Raw genomic sequence first — 20613 nt, 5'->3', positions numbered from 1 at the left:
ATTTTATTATTCATGAACATAAGTTTTAGATTCAAATTTAGTGCCATGACGTATTTTGGTGTCAGTTACTGATGACATTTTTAAAAAATATTATGTATTAAAAATTAAATTTTATTAATATTTAATGATTAGTTATGATAAATTTATAAATAATTATAATATATTATATTATATTTTTTTAATAATTATCTTGAGTTTTTCTTATATCTTTATAAATAATATATATCTTTTAAATAATTCTTGATTTTTTTTAATAGAATATTTTAAATATAGTTCAATTTATTATTATTATTATTATTATTATTATTATTAGTATTATTATTATTATTATTTTGACAACATTTAGTGAATACATATAAAATTCATTTTAAAATATTTTAGTTCATTTTTTTATAAATATTAATTAATTTATTTACTAGATACAACAACTTTTCTTTATTAAATATAAGTACTTTGTGAATTTCTTTATTTTATAGATTGTTTGCTATTAATATAAATAATAAAAAATTTATAAAAATATTTTATATAAGATAAATATATTTATGATAATTTATTTTAAAAATATATTTCAAATATAAATGTAAAAAAAGTAAATATATCTTATACGTAGTACGGTACATACACTAGTAATAGAATTTCGATGATATGAAACGTTAGACAGATTTGATGAGTAAGAGAGCTTTAGAAATGATCAAATTTAACTTGTGTTCCCTAAAACGTTGGAAAACAAATATATAAAAAATTAGCATTTTTATTTCTAAAAAATCATTGGTGAAAACTGAAAACTAAAGAAAGAGACTAGAAGATTGCTCGAATCCCCAAAACAAATTCCAAAAACAAGGATTTCGATATAATCTGGCTTTTTAAACCATGAATGAGTTGTGTATATATGATAAAGAGAAAGCTCCTCCAAAGGGAACTTGTATGTATAGTGAAAAAATGAAGCCATATCCACTTTAAGCTCCCTCACATGTTTTCTTCCAACCCAAGGGACAAACCTACTTCAGAGAATTCTCACAAAATGTGGTGAAAAACTCAAGGCAAATGTTCCAAAGCCATGCTATCAACAATACTATATCCTATATAGCCTGCATTTCTAAATGAGTATGCTCGTGCTCGCCATTGTTAGCCGAAGATGCTTCGGGATTTTCCTTGTGATCATCATCGGTATGAGTTGACGTGGTCATCTCTTGAGCTGGAGGAGGGTTTACGATGGTCATCTCCGAGAAAAGATCATCCGAGAGCCGGCCTTTCATCTCCCTGTGCTCCTGACACAAGGCGCACCAGTGCAAGCAGCAGTGCACGCAACATGCATTGCAAGGCGAGTCCTGCACTCACAGAAAATGTAAAAATCGGAGTAAAGACTCAAAGATATCAACATGTAGAAGTACCCTCTGCTTGGAACCACAAGGGAATTTGTCAACATGCCAGATTCAAACATTATCAAGTTTTTTGTGATGGGCAGTGCCTATCCTCCAAGTTTGTTAATCAACCATGGTATGTGTACACAGAATATTGGCTACCAAATCAGCCATCCATATAAAATACATATTGAAATACAAAATACACATTGAAAATGAGTTAAACAACACATGTATTTATATACAAATACATGGTGGCTGATTTTTGGTGTACACAACATTTTTTATTCTCCATTATTAATCTTAATTCTAAAGCAAGCAGCAGAATACAGCAGCCATATTTCTCAGTAAATGGATATTTGTTATATGCCAAGTTCAGCTTGGATTTCGACTAGTTTAACATAGTGACAAAGAATTACCTTCAAGTGATATTTCTTCTGCAAGGTTTGCCGAACTTGACCAGTGTAAATGCCACACATCCACCATGTAAAGAATAAACCCTCGCAAACGAGAAATACCGTCCCCGGATCAATACCAGGAACGAGGGAATTTGCAGCTAAAGTTGCTATGGCCAAAGAAATGCCACCTTCAACAAAAATGGCATGACACAAGCATGGCCCAGTCCAAGGCGTGTCTTCCCTCAAGCTTTCTACATTGCGCCCAAATAACACACAAGGACAAAACAGCCCTGTCAAGCCTGCAATGAAGGTCGAAAGAATATAAACAGGAAGCAACTCTCCACTACAGTATGTCTAACCACGTCACTGCAAAGTACAAACTTCTACCATAACCATACATATCAATCCTTTGTGTTGAAAGAAGCATGGGCCGATCATAATTGATGAAACAAAGTATGACGGCGTTTTGCAAGAAGGACAACAAAGTGATCAAAGAAAGTGTTCGGTTAATTTTTATGTTACAATGATGCTGTCAAATGTCTATGCAACTCAGTTTCTGCCAACTAGTCAGTACTCAATGAATTCATGGTCATGGATCCACTCTAGCCTATATAGACTTAGTTTAGATTATATCAAACTGAAGGCAATTACAGCATAAAAAATATATAAACAGACTATTAACATTGACCATTAATGCATTACTTACAACTTTCCCTATCTTCAGTGCATCCAAAGATCCCAGTCGTCCAAGGTTCATCTGCCGGAGGCGAATAGCTTTCGGGTAGTGGCTGTCTACATTCAGGGCACTTGCGAACAGCCAACTGCACAATACCGAAAATCCATGACCAAAATATATATCTACATATTAGCAAACACACTCAAAGCGCCCAAAGAAACACCAACACAAGTTCTCAAACAGTTTCTTGCTGCTTCGACTTGGAAATCCCTAAAATTAGAGTGACATTTTCTTTAAAAAAAATAATACAGAAACATGATAACTAATCCTTCTGAGTCAAATCTAAAGCATTATCGTACATCAGCCAGAAAATTCACCGTCCACAACAAGATAAACCCCACCCACATTCACATTTTAATAATCAACCTAATCACTGTAGAATTAGGTTTAGATTGCGAATAAGAAGTTGATACACCTCCAAATGTTTTCAAATCACGCTCCACAACCGCAATTCAGCATCAATTGCAGCTGCACCAGATGCATTTATGATTTACCCATGATTTTCCAAAACTATGACTAGAACTGCAAAATTCAAAACCTTGATTTACACGATTTACCCCCTTTGGGAAGAAAATAACATAACAGAAACCCAATAATCAAGAAGGAAAATGCAACAATAGCAAATGTGAAAGAAATAACTGATTCAAAAGTAACATAAAATGGAAAGGGGAAAAAATTAAAATTTGAAATCTGACCTGAGGAACCTCAATTGGCTGATTGAGCTCGCCAGGAGTGATATCAACGAGAGGCGCATGATCTTTTCCCAGCTTCACATAACTCGATTGCTTCCTTTCCGCCATCAACTTATCTAACCTCACCCAAAAAGAAAATGCAAGAAAATTGGAAATGAAAAAAGAAAATGAGATAGATCTGAGGGATTGGGGTGACAAGGGAACCTTGTTAATCGAGAGCGAAGGAAGGGAATGAAGCAGCTTTTCTCTTGTTTTGTTTCAAGGCACTGCCTTTGACTTAACCGCCCTTACTGTTACGCCTCCTTCGTCCTTAGCTAAGAAGACTTTGCAGACTAGAAGACTTTGCACTTTGGAGTATTATAGATTTTGTTTTCACTAAAGAAGAATTTTTTTTAAAAAATTGCGCTTGTATTTTTATTTTCATGATTTTGTAAAACAAAAAATAAAAGCACAAAAACACAAATTTTTAGAAAAGGAAATTGAGAATTTAATCAATTCAGCAAAGGCAATATATAATTTATATGGATTTAATTTTAATATAGTTATAATATAAATGTTTAGCAATGTATTGTTGTGTCAATTAAAAATAACAATTTTATTTTTATATTACTTAAATGTTTTATTTAACAACATTTTGATGAAAGAATTGTGTATGATATTTTACACGAATATATAAGTGTACCAAAAGTTCAAAATTAAAGTAACAGTTTTTTTTTTATAAGTTAGAGTGAGGTTGAAATTCAAGACTTTTAGTTTATGATATTGTATTTGTATATAAATATATATTATATTTTATTTTATTTAGTATTAGTAGTCTATTTATAGTGTATTTTAGTGTAAAGATATCAAATAGAATTATTAATTTAGTTTAAAGAGATAAAAAAAATTAAATTTATTATTATTCAATAAAAATTTTACTATACATCAAATAATGTGTTCATTCTTTTTTATTTTATTGAGAAAATTATCTAAATCATAATACTAATAATATATTATAGGATTATTATTATTAATGTGTTAACTGAATTTTAATATTTATTATTTATATATATTTAAAATTATATTTGAAAATTATTTATTTAATTTTATAATAAATAATATTTTTAAATTTGAATAATTTATTAATTAGTTTGTACTTATTATACTATATATTTAATAATTTATTGAAAAAAATATTAATATAATAAATACAAAATTTAAAAAATATATTATTTAAAAAATAGAAATAAATAAATTTAGCATTTTTCGTTTAGAGTTGACAGAAAAACACCCACAAAAATTATATTATGATATAAAAATAGAAGACAAAAATTAAAATAGACCGTTTCTATTTTAATTGACCGCGTTATCATTCTATCAGAGACTGGATTAATAGTTCACTCTTTTTATTTTTTTAATATAATGATACTATAGTCAATTCAATAGAAAATAGAAACCTTGACCAATGGTTAGCAAAACCTATTTTTAATTTATGTGTAAAGCGCCAGGTTTTGGTTTCTGTCTAATGCAAAAGAATCGTGTATCTGTAGTTGACAATATTCCATGTAGGGATTCGTACAGAATATTTTTTTTATTTTATGGGTTGGTAGAATATCTTTTACTTAAAAAATACGATTATTGTGTTTAATTGCCAAACTAATTAATTGTTTAAACTAGTACTTTGTTCAGACTTTAGAGTGTCGGTTTTAAAAGATTTTATCTTATGATTATTATCAGGCGATTAAAAAATTTTCGGCAAAGTTCTAAGTAAAATAAAGAATGCAGTATCTTCTTTAGAAAATTATCTACCATAAAAGGTATTATGAACTTTATTTTTTAAAAAAGAATAAATATAATTTTTAAAAAATTGATTAACTTGATTAATAAGTTATATTCTTAAATTTTAATTCTTATATACAACATAATAAAATAAAAAGAATTTTAAATATTTTCAAAACATTGATTCTAATAATTTTAACTGTGAATCTCAATTAAAAAAAATATACAATATATATTAATTAAAATAAATAATTAAAATTATTAAAATACTGTAAATTATCTTCTTAAATTTTAATTATTATATAGAACATAATAAAATAAAAAAATTAAATATTTCTAAAACACTGATGTTCTAATAATTTTAGCTGTCAATCTTAATTATAAAAAATATATATAATATATATTAATTGAAATAAATGGTTAAAATTATTAAAATACTGATATTTTAAGAATTATTGAAAATTTTCTAATAAAATAAAGAATTAAAATTTATTTAATTAATAAAAAGTTCTTAATTAATAAAGAGTGTATTACTCATTATTTAGGTGAATTTTATGGTGTCTTTTATTGTTGTGCCTAAATTGTCTAACTTGCTTTTATAGATAAAAAATAAAATGTATAAAGTAAAAATAAAATAGTTAAAGTTTATTAAATATTATTTCTTTGCCTTTTTAGTAAGTTAGGCATCATAACTTAGGCACCATAGTATTTACCCATTATTTAATAGTGTGTGTTTCATGATGAGTCAAAGATTTTCTCTCATTTTCTATTAAGTATTTTGTAAGGGAAAAAAAAAACATTTTTTGAAAGAAATAAGTAATTAAAAAGCATACTTTTCATTGGTGCAAACAATGAAAACTGAACCATACATAACCTATCCCCCACCCCAACATCACTACCAAAAAAAAAAAAACAGTATTCATACAAAAACAAAACATTATGTTTGGTGATTTTAGTAGTCAGGGAACTTTTGCAGAGAATTGCATTGAAAAACAGTATATTAAAAGAGTAGAACAAAATTATGAACAAATTAAGATAAATAAACATCCATATTATTATTAAAACTTTGAAAAATTACAGTAAAACTGGGAAATATTTGTGTTTATGAAGGCCAATTTCTATACCAACCAGCCCAAGCAGAAACCAAACCACTAATACCAAGTGTGATTGTGTGATTACAAAATGGATTTGGTTCAATTTCAGCCACTGCTATGAACAAATCTGCAACATTTGCTGCCACTGCCATTAGCCTCATTACTCTGTCACCTTTTATCTTCTGAACCCTTTTCTTCAATTCTTCTACTTCTTCTCCTTTTGATTCTTTCTCATCATTCTTACTATTATCATTGCTGCTTCTTATTCTCCTCTTCAGCTTCATCTCTTCCTTCAAACCTTGTCTCATCAAAATGAAGTCACCAATGATGAAGAATATGTACCCTACTGATTCACCAAATGCTGAAATGAAACTCATCTTCTTTGCCAACTTTGCATCAATGGTTCCAATCCTTGAAAGCCAAAGAAAATGGTCAAAGAAGAAGTAAACCATCTCACCAGCATTTCCAAGAACTGCTAGCAGCCTTAGAGTGTTTGATGAACCTGGATTTCGCCTTAGGGCGTTGAAGCCGGTTAAGAACCTTCCGGTTCGAAAGGCTTTTCGGCTTAGTCCTGATGCAACTTCCCAGTTCTTGAACCTCTTAGCCATGTCAGAGTCTGTGGATTCAACATGGTAGTTTACAAGCTTTGAGACATATTGGAATGTCTTCACAAGCTTGTCTATGCCATCTCTCTTTGCTAGGAAGATCACAAGTTTGTCTACTGTGTCATTCATGGTTGGAGGACCGAAATGGTAATAGAAATGGTTTCAATCATAGATAACTGAATTGGTTTCTTCAAAGAGGGATAATAATATTTAGAGAAGTTTAATTTAACTAGAGTCACAGAAGCTGGTTTTGTTTTTGGATAAGAGAAGCTTGTGGTTAGACCATTCATTTTTTTTGTGTCACTAGAATTTTGTTGCATATTTGAGGACTTGATTTTGTTGTTATCTGCTGCTTAATGGTGCGTGTAAAGCTGGGATTCAATTTTTTGTATTTGTCATTATTCAAAGAAAAAGATAGTGCACAGAAAATGGTAAACAACATTTCTTATAGTGCACAGAAAATGGTAAACTACATTTATTGAGTAGTTTTACTAAACATTTTAAGTAATTAATTTTGTCAAACTAAGTCAATCTTTGCTGGATATCAAATTAATTTATATTTTTTTTTCTAAAATTAGGAATGAGACTCGAACTCGCAGACTCTAGGTAAGTATGGAAATACTATGGTATTTGAGCAACAACTCATTAGCAAATTAATTTATATTTTTAATGGTTAGAAATGCATAATTAAAAATAATAGTTTAGTCACACCTAAATTATAATTTATATTTTTTTTCACCAAAAAAAAAAGTTACAGCTAAAAAGATAAAGCTTTTATTTAGTTTAGAATAATAGAGTACAAGCTTCTAATTTTGTAAGGAATTCAAGAAAATATTTGCTTGTCCCTTAATCCGTAATTAATGTAAATTTTAACCCTCTTTAGTGAGGTGGTACTTTTTCCAGGCTTGCCTTAGCAAAAACTTAAATTTAATAACACACAAGTCAAGAAACAATGATTTCACTTTCATTAGTCATGAGTAGTTTAAATTTCATTTTTATTTTTTACCCAACCAATTAAAATTTAGGAAACTATGAGATCATTAGACATTCAAGTGCGACGGAAGGTAACAGAATATAATCTAAGTTGTGAGATTCTAAGAACAGGGAAGAAAAGCTTGCATTGCTCCAAAATGCCAGATTTATTAGCTTGAATATTACAATTATTCAAGACTGAAGAATGTACCAAAGTAACAATATTCAGATTATTCTCCAGATAAGCCTTATTTTCGACTTGCTCCCGTTCTTCCAACAAGAGGCGTCATACATCCCAATCATGATTGATAGTTTTCCATGCAAATGACTACATAGAAAATCCAAAAATTAAAAAAAATCATGTGTTTCCGGTTCTACGAATCTTCAACTGAAGCGGCTCCTCGGCAAATCTTCAACTGAAGCATTATTTCTAACAAGGTTGTAGTCTAACAACCTAGTTGATTCTATACCAGATCCAAATTCGTCAAAATAGCTTCTTAGTTGTACAACTACAACAACATAGTTTTTCCTATTAAGTCAAATTGGATACATGATAAGTCATTGCATCTTATAGTAAAATCATTAGGATCAACTACTTATGGTGGACCAAAAACTTATATTTTCTCCATAGGCCAAGCTTGGACCATTATAGGCTCAGCATAGTGATGGTTAGCAATTTGCACTATGGCATATTTTCTTTATATATATAATAATTCAACTTTAAAAATATTTTTTCCAATAATTTACTTAATTAACAAGTACTAAAAGTAAAATTACATTGTGAAATAAGATTTGAAATTAGAGTGCTTTAAAATGAGTTAACACCCAAAAGAAAAATCTTAACTTTCACAATTAGTTTTGATATTGTTTTTCCTCTTAAAGGCCAATTGGCTAAATCAAACCAAGTTTAGCAAAAAATCAGTTTTTGCTTCAATTCTATCAACATAGCCTACCTATTCAGCACCTCCAGCAATAGGAAACTCATCTACAATGATACCAGGAGTTTAGGGAATATAGAGTTAATTTATGTTATCATGACAGATATATTATAAATAGGACACCATGGATTTGGGAGATTACTAACAACAGATTCGGTATGTTACCCATATCTTCTAAACTGGTGCCTTTGGTATGTAGCTCAATGTCAAATGCATGTTTGAGCAGCATTTTTAAACCCTGTGCTGGTTTATATCAACTTAAGAAGCAAAGTAATGAAACAAAAAGATTACGGGAAACCAAACATGATTTCTACTATGAACAAATATCATATTTTTCTCAGGATATAAGATTCACAGGTTACCTCAAAACATGAGAAAACCATCCCCCTCAGCAGCAATGACAACCATGCATGTAATTTTGTGTCTGACATTTTAAACCGATCAAATGACTTCTAGAAAATGCGAGTAAAGAAAGACTGGACTACACTTTCAGAGATCAGTCATGCAAGAGGAAAAAATTACAACAGTAAAATACCTACCTCAACCCTTTTTTCTCCATAAATAATATTGATGGAAGGGAGATTGTATAGTCTCAACAAAGCTCTGACATAAGAAACAAAATAAATTCACCCTTGATGATGAGAAAACTCAGGACTCCAAAACACATATTTATCTAAGTCTTGGGATATTAAGATCTACCTCTTTTTAATTCAAATTCCGACATCTATCAAGAAATTCCCCAAATTTGAGAAACCAGATTTCAGGAGTGCCGCCTGTAGTTGTGCCTAACGGGGGAGCGTGACCTGCTTTTGTTGCGGTACCTGTCTCTGCCTCCATTTCTTCCATTCCTCAACCTAGAATCCATGCCCCTTCCCCCATCTCGATTACCTCTACCATCCAGCTCCCGAGACCTTTCACGATCTAGGTCTCTATCTCTGTACCTATCCCTGTCCCTATCTCGATCTTTATCCCGATGCCTGTCCCTATCACTTGAATCACTTCGTCGTCTTCTCTCATGATCCTTCTCCCTCTGTTTCCTTCGCTCTTCTGCCTCTTTTTCCCGAGCTAATCTTTCTTCTTCAACGGCCTTCTCTTTGGCAGCCTGAATTATGATATCAATATATAAACATAAAAAACATTTCATGTATTTTAATTAGAATATGAGTTTAGACAACAAAATTGACCTTGTATTCGGATATGAAATCGCGAACCATGCCATAACCAACATGTTGCTTCCCAGTAATATGGGACTGAGTCCTTTCCGCAGCATCATTTGCCACAAGAAAAGAACCACATATCTCACAGAGTGCCATCTTCTTTTCCTGACCAAGCATCAACACCTTATCATTTTGAGGCTGTGTTAATGCCGTTTTCTCAACATTGAGTGCATCCACCTATAACAGACAATTAAAAGCAATGTGAAGCTCAAAGTGAAAGTTGTTGAGATCCTCCAAAGATAAATATTTATAAGTGCTCTTATGCAATAGAGACCATCAAAACTTAAAAAAAAAAAGATCAATAGTAAATGCATGCAAAGAAAGGCGTTGAATCATATTCAGTACCTTCCTCATAAGAGCTTCAGCTTCATCAACCTTCCCAGCTTCACCTAAAGATTCAACTTGTTCCAGAAGATTCTTTATCTTCTCCTCCAGCACCGATAGCTGTTCAGACTTTTCAGTAGTCAATGGAGGCGCTGGTGCTGGCTCCACCTCTTGAGCAAGGCGTTCTCGCCCACGTCTTACTCTTCTATCCAAGTCCATTACCTGTGATTATAAAAATTGAAATTATTCATTAACATATAGAAGAGAATAAACTTAATTGACGGTCAGCAAACATGTAGGTAGCTTACCAATTTCTCACAGAACTGAGCAAGGTCAGCTTCAAATTTGGGTACGAATGCATCATGTCTTGGGGAATTCTCAAAGCTGATGAGAATCAAGTCAACAATGTTTAACTTCAGAGACACAATGGTTTTCTTACATATTCATTTAGGAAATAATTACAGCAAGAGGATTCATAGTATGCAGTCCATTATTAGAAATTTGACACCGTTCCTTAACAAAACACAAAACCTTATATGAATAGAGTAGATCTACTTGTTCACCTTTCTTTCAACTTCGGATCATGTATTCTTGGGCAAGGTCCTGCAGCAATTTTATGCAAATATAAATAAAAATCAAATAAGTAATAAATAAAATATTACGAGCAAATAAATTCCATAAAGAAAGGGCACAACACGGCACAAGGATCCTGCTTGGTGGGCTCTAGGGAGAATGTACACAGCTTTATATTTAAAATCAAACTATTTGCACTAAGGCTCACCCACCCTCTTGTAAACTTGAGAACGTTCCTATAAATAAACTTCTAAAGAAATAATTAACTAACCTCATATAAAGCTAATTATGATGCAAAGCATAACACTACAAAATCAAGTCATTACTTCTTTACCTTTATTAACTAGGATTTCATTCAAGCGTGCCCTTAGGATGACAGATATGAAGATATAAGAATATAAACAAAGTCTCTAAAATTTCTTCACAAGAGAGCAACAATCTAGATTACAACAAATAACTCAAATTTCATCATCTGTCATAGAATCCATTAGCTATGGTCAACTCTCATCAATTCTCAAATCTCAGCAAGAAGCAACATAATCAACAAATAAAACTCACCAAGATCGCTGCGGGTGTTGACAAAGAGATCATGAGGGCAAAACCGCACCATGTAGAATCCACACACTTCCTTATCGTCCCACGTCACTTCTTTGTATCCTTTCCTCTCTTCCTCCGTCAAGTTGCGAGCTTTTTCCACACAGGAACAAGAAACACACACCAAATTCATCAACTTGGAAGCATCAAATATCGAATTTTTATTTTCCTCAGTTTAGAAACAATGAGGAAGTAAACGTTTTGGGGAATGAGAGAATGGAAGAAGTACCTGAACCCATGAGTTCGTCAAGAAGAGCTCTCTGAGCATCCATGGCTGCAAGATGAGTGAGAAAGGTGGTGATTGGGAAACCCTAATCCGAATCCCAAACGAAGGATGACTCTCTGTAGATGAGCAGAGAAAGATTGGCCGATTGGGGAAATTGTTAGGGTTGGCAAAAGACTGATTACGTAAAGACAAGTTAAAGAACCAAGACTCATGGGTACGTTATTCAAGTATTTTACTGGGCACGTAAATAATATATATATTTTTTTTAGCAAAAACTAAAAAAAATTATGAGAGGAGGATAAAAATTGAAAACAGAATTTTAATTTAAATGAAATATGCAAAATACTAATTATTAAACTGTAAACTTTATGGTAAAAATAATACTTTTTACCGTAAAATTTTAATTTGTTTTTACAAAATTTATCATTTTAATAACTTGAAGATATCACTATAGATACTTTCACCTGAATAGACAAAATAAAATAAATGATAACAAAAGCTTATTTAAAATCTTTTTTTGGTATTAACCCCAAAAAAAAATTTAGTAAAAATGAGAAAAAAAACCTAAATTCTTTATTTACTTTCACAATCTTATCTATCTACTTAATATACTAAAACTGAGTTTTTCCTCAGCTACTAAAGGTGACATGTCGATCTCTCATGCCTTCGTTTTCCCTCCGAATAAAATTTTTTTTCTATTCTAAATTATTTTATTGTAATTATATTATAATTAATACTAAATGAATAATATATAATTATACTAATTTAGCAACATATCTTCATTATAATTATATCAAATCAATATTTAATGTACTATTAAACTATTTATCAATTATCAATTAAAAATACTTTTAATAATTTTAATGATAATAATAATATCAATAATAGTAATAATAATAATAATAAATCTTTGTTACCCGATTCACGTATATCAAATAATTTTTTTAAATTATTTTATAAAAAATATCTTTAATATAATTATATTGTAATTAATATTTAATGAATAATATATAATTATACTAATTTAGAAACATATCTTCATTATAATTGTATCAAATCAAAATTTAATGCACGATTAAACTACTTATCAATTATCAATTAAAAATACTTTTATTCATTTTAATGATAATAATAATATCAGTAATAATAATACTAATAATAAAAAATCTTTGTTACCCGTGATATGATGAAATTAATATATAATTATACTAATTTAAGAACATATATTCATTATAATTGTATCAAATCAATATTTAATGCATTATTAAAAAATTACCTTAATAATAGGTAATTTACATATTTATTTTTGTTTTACTAAAGTCTATATATAATGTTTTCCTGTGGTACATGAATCTAAATTTGAGAGTCAATTCATAATTTTATATTTAGTATTTTTCTTTTTTACTACTTCATAGAATAAGAATGTATTCTTCGTTTTTTATTGAAGTTGATCCTTTTAAGGTACAATTTATAATTTTTTATAATATTTTTCATATACTCATTCTATTATATTATTCTTTTAATAATTTTTTATTTGTTGTTACTCTAAGTTATTCTTATCGTCTAATGTTCCAGTTCGATTGTCTTTTGCCACAATCATTTACAATGCATCACATCCATGAAATACCTCATCGAGTTGTCTTCACTGAAATTGTGTTTTTTTCCGACTAATGAAAGTGAGGTGTCACTTTCTCGTGAACCCATTTTCCCTCCAAAATGAATGCATTTAATGAATAATGCATAATTATACTAATTTAGGAAAATATCTTTATTTTAATTATATAAAATCAATATTTAATTTATTATTAAACTACTTATCAATTATTAATTAGAAATATTTTTTATTATTTTAATGAATAATACATAATTATACTCATTTAAGAAAATATCTTTATTATAATTATATAAAATCAATATTTAATGCATCATTAAACTAATTATCAATCAAAAATATTTTTAAATATTTTAATTATATTCATATCTTTCTAATTCTTATTCATTATCCAATGATTTTATTAGTGGCAAGTTGTTAACCCATTTATATTGATAATAATAATAATTTTATTAGGATAAATATCAAATTCTATTCCTAATATAAAAATATAAAATTTGATTCCTTCCATTTTTATTTTACCACTATAAAAGACCATGTATGCTAGAAGAAAATATCATTCGTTTACCAATTACTCTTTTATTTGATAGCTTTTACAACAATTCTTTTTCTTCCTATGAGGCATCGTTGCAAGAAGACAACTATCGTGGATACAAACTACACACTCTCCAACTTTCGTGCTTATCATTCGGAGCTCTATAAGATATGTTATCTATGAAATATTTATAGATCATGTATGTATAAATAAAAACTATTTTGTATTTAAATTTAAGTCATTTACCTGTTTGTGATATATTGTAGTGTGAAATTACTTTCAATATGTGTTATGTAATGATATTATGTTCTAATTTAAGCTTTTACTTTAAAACTGTATTATGATTTTATCTCATCATTTTTTCTTAGATATCAAGTTGACGTATTTTTATTTATTATTATTATTATTGAAACAAATGTGATATGAAATGTACCAAAAAAACTCTCACATTTAATTTATTTTATTGTAGTCTTCTATCTATTCTATTTATTTTTATTTTCTTCTTATTCATTTTATTTTCTTTTCAAATGTTATGTAATCTATCATAATTTATACCAATCTACTTCTATTTAATATACTAAAATTGTGTTTTTCTCCAACTAATGAAAGTGAGGTGTCACTTTTTTGTGAACCCATTTTTCTTCCAAAATGATTGCACTATTTCTCTCTTTTAAATTTATTTTTAAAAATTATCTTTAATTGATATAATTATATTATAATTAGTATGTAATGAATGATACATAATTATACTAATTTAAGATAATCTCTTTATTATAATTATACTAATCTCTTTTAAATTTATTTCAGAAAATTATCTTAATTATAATTATATAACAATATTATACTTAGCATTTAATGAATAATTCATAATTATATTAATTTAAAAAATATCTCTATTATAATTATATAAACTCAATAATTAATGCATTATTAACCTAATTATCAATCAAAAATATTTTTAACTATTTTAATTATATTGATTTTAATTATATTAATATAATTCTATTTTTTATTCATTATCCTAAAATTTTATTAGTGACAAATTATTATTTTAATGGTGACCTATATAATAATAATAATAATAATAATAATAATAATAATAATAATAATAATAATATAATAGAAAATTATATTTTAGAGAAATATAAATTGATTATTAATAATTAGTTATTAATAATAATGATAATTATATGATTAATTTTTAGTAATCATTAAATATATTTAATATAAATAACCAAATTTAATTAATTAACAAATGAAAGAAAATATTATTGGACGATTGTAGAAGTAACAAAATATATATATATATATATATATATATATATATATATATTAATAATCAATTTAATATTAATAATGATAATTATCGTTATTATTCAATAATAATAATAATAATAATAATAATGATAATAATAATAATAATAATAATAATAATAATAATAATAATAATAATAATAATAATAATAATAATAATAATTTCTTTTATTAAAATACTCATCTAATTGAATTAATATAAGTATTTAATGAAAATAAAGAATAGATTTTTTGGTAAATTTGTTAGTTGCTCAACCGATTCATCTTATTTATTGTGATTGAGATTGATATATAATCATAAAGATTTTTTTTCCTCCATTAATTTTAGTAAAGAAATCCATGACGTAAAATAAAATAAAATAAAGTCAGTATCTATTTTTTTTCTCAATATTTTTTATATTTACGGTAAATATTAAATATAAAAAAGAAAAAAATAATATTAATTATTATCACTTTTATTTGTTTACATTCATAATTAAATTTAATATAATTATAGTAAGTCTATATAATTATAACAATTTATATCTGTTACATATATAGCAATTATATTATATATAATTATATATCTCCTCTTTTATATATACTTATTAGCAAGTATTTCTATTTATATAATCTACTTAATATATTAAAATTAGATTTTTTTCAACTAATGAGTGAGGTGTGAATTTCTCATGAATTCATTTTCTCTCCAAAATGAATGCATTTAATGAATAATGCATAATTATATAAAAGTCATATTTAATACATTATTAAACTACTTATCAATTATCAATCAAAAATATAATAATAATAATAATAATAATAATAATAATAATAATAATAATAATAATAATAATAATAATAATAATATACTTCTACTTAATATACTAAAATTGTATTTTTCTCTAACTAATTGAAGTGGGGTGTCAATTTTTCATAAATTCATTTTTCTTCTAAAATGAAAGCACTATTCTCTCTTCTAAATGTATTTTACAAAAATATCTTTATTATATTTATATTACAGTTAACATTTAATGAATAATGTATGATTATACTAATTTAGGAAAATATATTTATTATAATTATATAAAATTAATATTTAATGCATTATCAACTAATGAAAGCGAGGTGTCAATTCTTTATAAATTTATTTTTTCTCCAAAATGAAAGTACTATTCTCTCTTCTAAATTTATTTTAGAAAAATTAAAATTCCATGCTGAATATAGGTCGCAAGTAAAAAAAAATAAGCAAGTTCATGGAATCAAATCATATTTCTATAACATATATAAAAATGTATATTTTTATTATATAAAAATTGAATTTCTGACTTCATGATGGGCGTGACATACTTCTTAGCGTGTTTCTTAATTTGTTTTTTATAACTCATTGAATATAATTTATTATAGCAAATTAATTATATCAACTAATTGATTTGATTATGTATTTAAATATCACACTATTTATTATAATTTATATCAATCAAATAATTGTAATTTATTATATCAATTATTTGAATTCATTAATTTATAAGGTACATAATAACATAGATGATTTATTACTTATAATGATTAAATACAATAAATACATATTAATTTAGTTAAAAAAACCATTGTCTCCTATGTTTTCCTATTTATTTTTTCTAATTTATTAAATCCAATCAATTATAATAAATTAATTATATCAACTAATTAATTCAATCAATTATTTTTTAATTTATTTTTTGAATTCAATAAATTAAATAAAATTAATTATACTAATTATTTTTATTGACTAATTAATTTGATTAATTCTTACAAATATTTTTGTTTAACTTATTTTATTTATTTAAATATAACTAATTTGTTATTTAATTTTATTAGGATAAATATCAAATTCTATTTCTAATATAAAAATACAAAATTTCATTCATTTCATTTTTATTTTACCACTATAAAAAATCATATATGTTAGAAGAAAACATCATTCATTTACCAATTATTCTTTTATTGGGTAGCTTTTACAACAATTCTTTTTCTTCCTATGAGACGTCGTCACAAGAAGGTAACTATCATGGATACAAATCAGCACACACTCTTCAACTCCCGTGCTCATCATTTAGAGCAATATATGATATGTTATCCATTAAGCATTTATAGACCATGGTGTTATCATGTTTGCATAAATAAATAAAAAATTCGTAATTAAGTTTAAGTCATTTACCTATTTGTGTGGTGTATTGTAGTGTAAAATTACTTTTAATTTGTGTTGTACAATGATATTATGGTTTAATTTAAGCTTTTATTTTAGAATTGTGTTATGATTTTATCTCATCATTTTCCTTAGATATTAAGTTAATGTATTTTTATTTATTATTATTGAAGCAAATGTAATATAAAATTTGTAAAAAGAAAAAAAAATTTCATTCAATTTATTTTATTATAGTCTTCTATTCTTCTATTTCTTTTTATTTTTTATTCATTTTACTTTCTTTTTAAATATCATATAATTTATTATAATTTATACCAATTAATTAATTATAATTTATTATATCAGTTAGTTTAATTTATTAATTTATAATATTCATGATAAAATAGATCATTTGTTACTTTTATGTTTATTTTTTTAAAATCTAAATCTGAATAATTATATTTTTATTTTTTGTTATGAACAAAATATTATTAATAATGAATAATAATTAACCACTCATACTTTTCAAAGTGTTTGGATGATTTTTATATTTATTAATATTAATATTAATTATTGATTATTTTTTCATAAATAAATTATATTATAATTTGATGTTATTTCATAATTGATTAATGTTCATGAAACTATGTTACTCTAAATTTTATATTTTATAAATATTTTATTTAAATATAATTTTTTACCATAAAAATGTATTATTTTTAATAATATCATAATTTTATTTTTTTAATTATTCTAATTGAATATTTTATCAAATACTAATTAAAGTCATTCTTCCATTAATACTGAAATAAAGTTACAAAAGGGTCTATAGGGTAGAATAAGTAAAATAATGTGATACCCACATTGCAATATCCAAATGAAACAACTTAGAATTTAAAATTTTTATCTTTCTCTTTCTTGCCGTTTATTATATTATCTATTCTATCTATTCTATTATATAAAAATCGAATTTTTACCTTTAATGATAGAATCAACGTAGCATGCTTCCGCTTTATTTTGTTTAACTCATTAAAGTTAATTCATTATGATGAATTAATTATATCAACTAATTGATTTGAATAGATATTTAAGTATCACACAATTTAAAATTATGTATTTTAATTATTTGATTTAATTTTTATTATATATAAATTTAAGGAATAAATTAAAATAAGATAATTTATTACTTATTTAAATTGAATACAACAAATAAAAATTAATTTAATAAAAAATTTAATATTTTCTAATCTTCTATACATAAAAATGACAAAACAAAATTATAAAAATAATCTTTTTATCACTTTTGCTATTTTAATTTTATTTTCTTTGCTTTTTTTATGTATAATTTTATTTTATATTAACTTTGTTTATTTAATAATAAAATATACTCATATTAATTCTATCATATAATAGAAGTTTAACCCAAATTCAAAATGCTAAAACAAAAAAAGAAAACAGTGGATATATGATTAGAGAAAAATGTATAATAATGACAAAGTATACTAAAACTTGGATTTTTTCTCCAACTAATAAAAGTGAGGTGTTAATTCCTCATGAATTTATTTTTTCTCTAAAATAAAATCACTATTTTCTTTTCTAAATTTATTTTAGAAAAATATATTTATTATAATTATATTACAATTAACATTTAACGAATAATGCATGATTATACTAATTTAGAGAAATATTTTTATTATAATTATATAAAATCAATATCTGATACATTATCAACTGATAAAAGTAAAGTGTCAATTCCTCATGAATTTATTTTTCCTCCAAAATGAAAGTACTATTCTTTCTTCTAAATTTATTTTAGAAAAATATATTTATTATAATTATATTACAATATTACAATTAGCATTTAATGAATAATGCATAATTATAATAATTTAGAAAAGTAAAATAAAGTCCAGTAATTTATCTTTCGACTGCACACGTGTATAGAATAACTTTTAAGAATGAGTCATGTATAGTAAATACGATCGATAATTGTAAAATTGTATACTAACATTGATATAATATTATTTCACGTATATGTTTTGCAGGCATCAAAGAAAAGTGTTGAGTTATTTTTTTAGTAGATTTAGATTATTTATTGTTTATTAGAGAATTAGAATTCTCTAATAATTTCTTATTTATTTTGAGATAATTTTGATATGTTCTTACTTGACAGTAAAACAACATATAAAACTTTGTTGGTGGGTCTAAATATTATTAAGTTATTTATGGTCACATTGAATATATATGTTTGATTTATTGAAAAAAGTAGATTACTAAAACCAATTAATAACTATTTTAGAATTAATATATCTAACTAGCTTAAGAAAAAACAAATAATACATAACATGTTATATTTTTATTAATCAAATTATTATAATTTAAATTAATTTTAACAAAATAATTTAAAATTATAATTTCAATCTTATCACGTGCATGACACGGGTGATTAAACTTGTTAAAAACACTAAAGATTAGAATCAGAATATTGTTTAAAAATACTATTAAAGAATTATCTTGTATTATCATGGTTTTTTTTTTTGCAAATATCATAGTATATATTATCTTGAATGTCCTGCTACACATTCAAAATTTTTTGACAAAAATCAAATTTAACCGAATTGGCCCAAACCCAACAAACACTATTTTCATTACACGCAGCATGGATATGCGCGCGCTTCACTAACGCAAATAAAACGGTGCTTCATAGACGTTTCGCGTGCCATGCTCAAAGAATATGAAAACGGTTCCTATCTTCATGCGTCTTCTCCTCTTTCTTCTATTAGTGCTGCTATTATGTACTTATATTGCTGTGTTTTGTTTTTGTTTTTTCTTCTCCTCCTCTTTTTTATGTTATTGTAGTATCTTATTCTTTCTTTTTTATTTTTTTCTTTTTCTTGATTTTATTTCTCTCAAACGACTAAAATAAGAAGACTTATAATAAAATGAAATAAAAAAGAGAAGATGAAGAAAAAAAAGATGAAAAGGAAAAAAGAAAACGAAGTAGAAGATGAGAAAAAAGAGGAAGAAAAACTTTGAATTGTGCAAAATTTATCAAAAAGATAACACTTAAATTTTTTAACAAAAACATATAAATGTCTTAGTTTTTTACACCAAAATTTTGCTACAAAAGTACAAAAATATTCTTTTAATGTTATATTTTTTCTTCTTTTTATTCTTCATTCTTTCTCTATTTTTTTTCTATTGCGCTTACTTCTTTTTTTAGTAACATTACTTCTCATATTAGACTTGAATGAACATGTTTGTACTGTATTGCAATCTTATTTAGTTGAATGAATGTAGGTTCACACTTATTAAATTGAATTCTTAGCAGAAATGGACCGAAATTTATTCTTTTTTTTTTCTTTTTTTTTATTCCTCTCAAGAAAGTAAAACAAGAATAATTATGAGAAAATGAAATAAGAAAGAGAAAATGGAGGAAAAAAAGAAGAAGACGAAGCAAAAGATGAGAGAAGGAAGAGGAAGAAAAGTTTTGAATCGTGTGTGCCTTATTTAAATCC

The 20613-nt window shown here is 25.9% G+C and overlaps 3 protein-coding genes across 15 annotated transcripts; all 3 read right to left on the bottom strand.

Annotated features, from left to right (window-relative positions):
* Positions 1-828: 828 nt before the first annotated feature.
* LOC112789363 (cell number regulator 6) lies at positions 829-3624 on the bottom strand. Of its 2 annotated transcripts, XM_025831218.3 has the most exons (5): positions 3392-3584; positions 3191-3303; positions 2466-2580; positions 1781-2058; positions 829-1328 (listed from the first exon to the last, which is right to left on the bottom strand). In XM_025831218.3, the coding sequence occupies exons 2-5, from the start codon at positions 3293-3295 to the stop codon at positions 1080-1082; spliced, it is 747 nt and encodes a 248-aa protein (XP_025687003.1). In that variant the 5' UTR covers positions 3296-3303; positions 3392-3584; the 3' UTR covers positions 829-1079. The 2 variants fall into 2 exon arrangements, with proteins under 2 accessions (XP_025687003.1, XP_025687004.1); XM_025831219.3 differs by having other exon boundaries at positions 3191-3624.
* A 2357-nt stretch (positions 3625-5981) lies between these two features.
* Positions 5982-7709, bottom strand: LOC112789362 (peroxisomal membrane protein 11B). The gene has a single exon (XM_025831217.3). The coding sequence runs from the start codon at positions 6771-6773 to the stop codon at positions 6048-6050; it is 726 nt and encodes a 241-aa protein (XP_025687002.1). The 5' UTR covers positions 6774-7709; the 3' UTR covers positions 5982-6047.
* A 55-nt stretch (positions 7710-7764) lies between these two features.
* On the bottom strand, positions 7765-11713 carry LOC112789361 (uncharacterized). Of its 12 annotated transcripts, XR_011879510.1 has the most exons (12): positions 11492-11713; positions 11227-11355; positions 10659-10698; positions 10404-10479; positions 10117-10317; positions 9739-9948; positions 9254-9656; positions 9094-9157; positions 8917-8978; positions 8701-8792; positions 8570-8601; positions 7765-8125 (listed from the first exon to the last, which is right to left on the bottom strand). XR_011879510.1 is itself a non-coding variant. In XM_025831216.3 (7 exons), exons 1-7 carry the CDS (start codon positions 11532-11534, stop codon positions 9315-9317), a joined length of 1041 nt encoding a protein of 346 aa, XP_025687001.1. In that variant the 5' UTR covers positions 11535-11713; the 3' UTR covers positions 8842-9314. The 12 variants fall into 12 exon arrangements, 1 of the variants encoding a protein (XP_025687001.1); XR_011879509.1 differs by having other exon boundaries at positions 8917-9157; XR_011879511.1 differs by lacking the exon at positions 8570-8601.
* Between the last annotated feature and the right edge of the window lie 8900 nt (positions 11714-20613).

This window comes from Arachis hypogaea, chromosome 3, assembly GCF_003086295.3.
Source record: "Arachis hypogaea cultivar Tifrunner chromosome 3, arahy.Tifrunner.gnm2.J5K5, whole genome shotgun sequence".
Lineage (NCBI taxonomy): Eukaryota > Viridiplantae > Streptophyta > Magnoliopsida > Fabales > Fabaceae > Arachis > Arachis hypogaea.
This window is presented reverse-complemented; position numbering and strand designations above follow the sequence as displayed.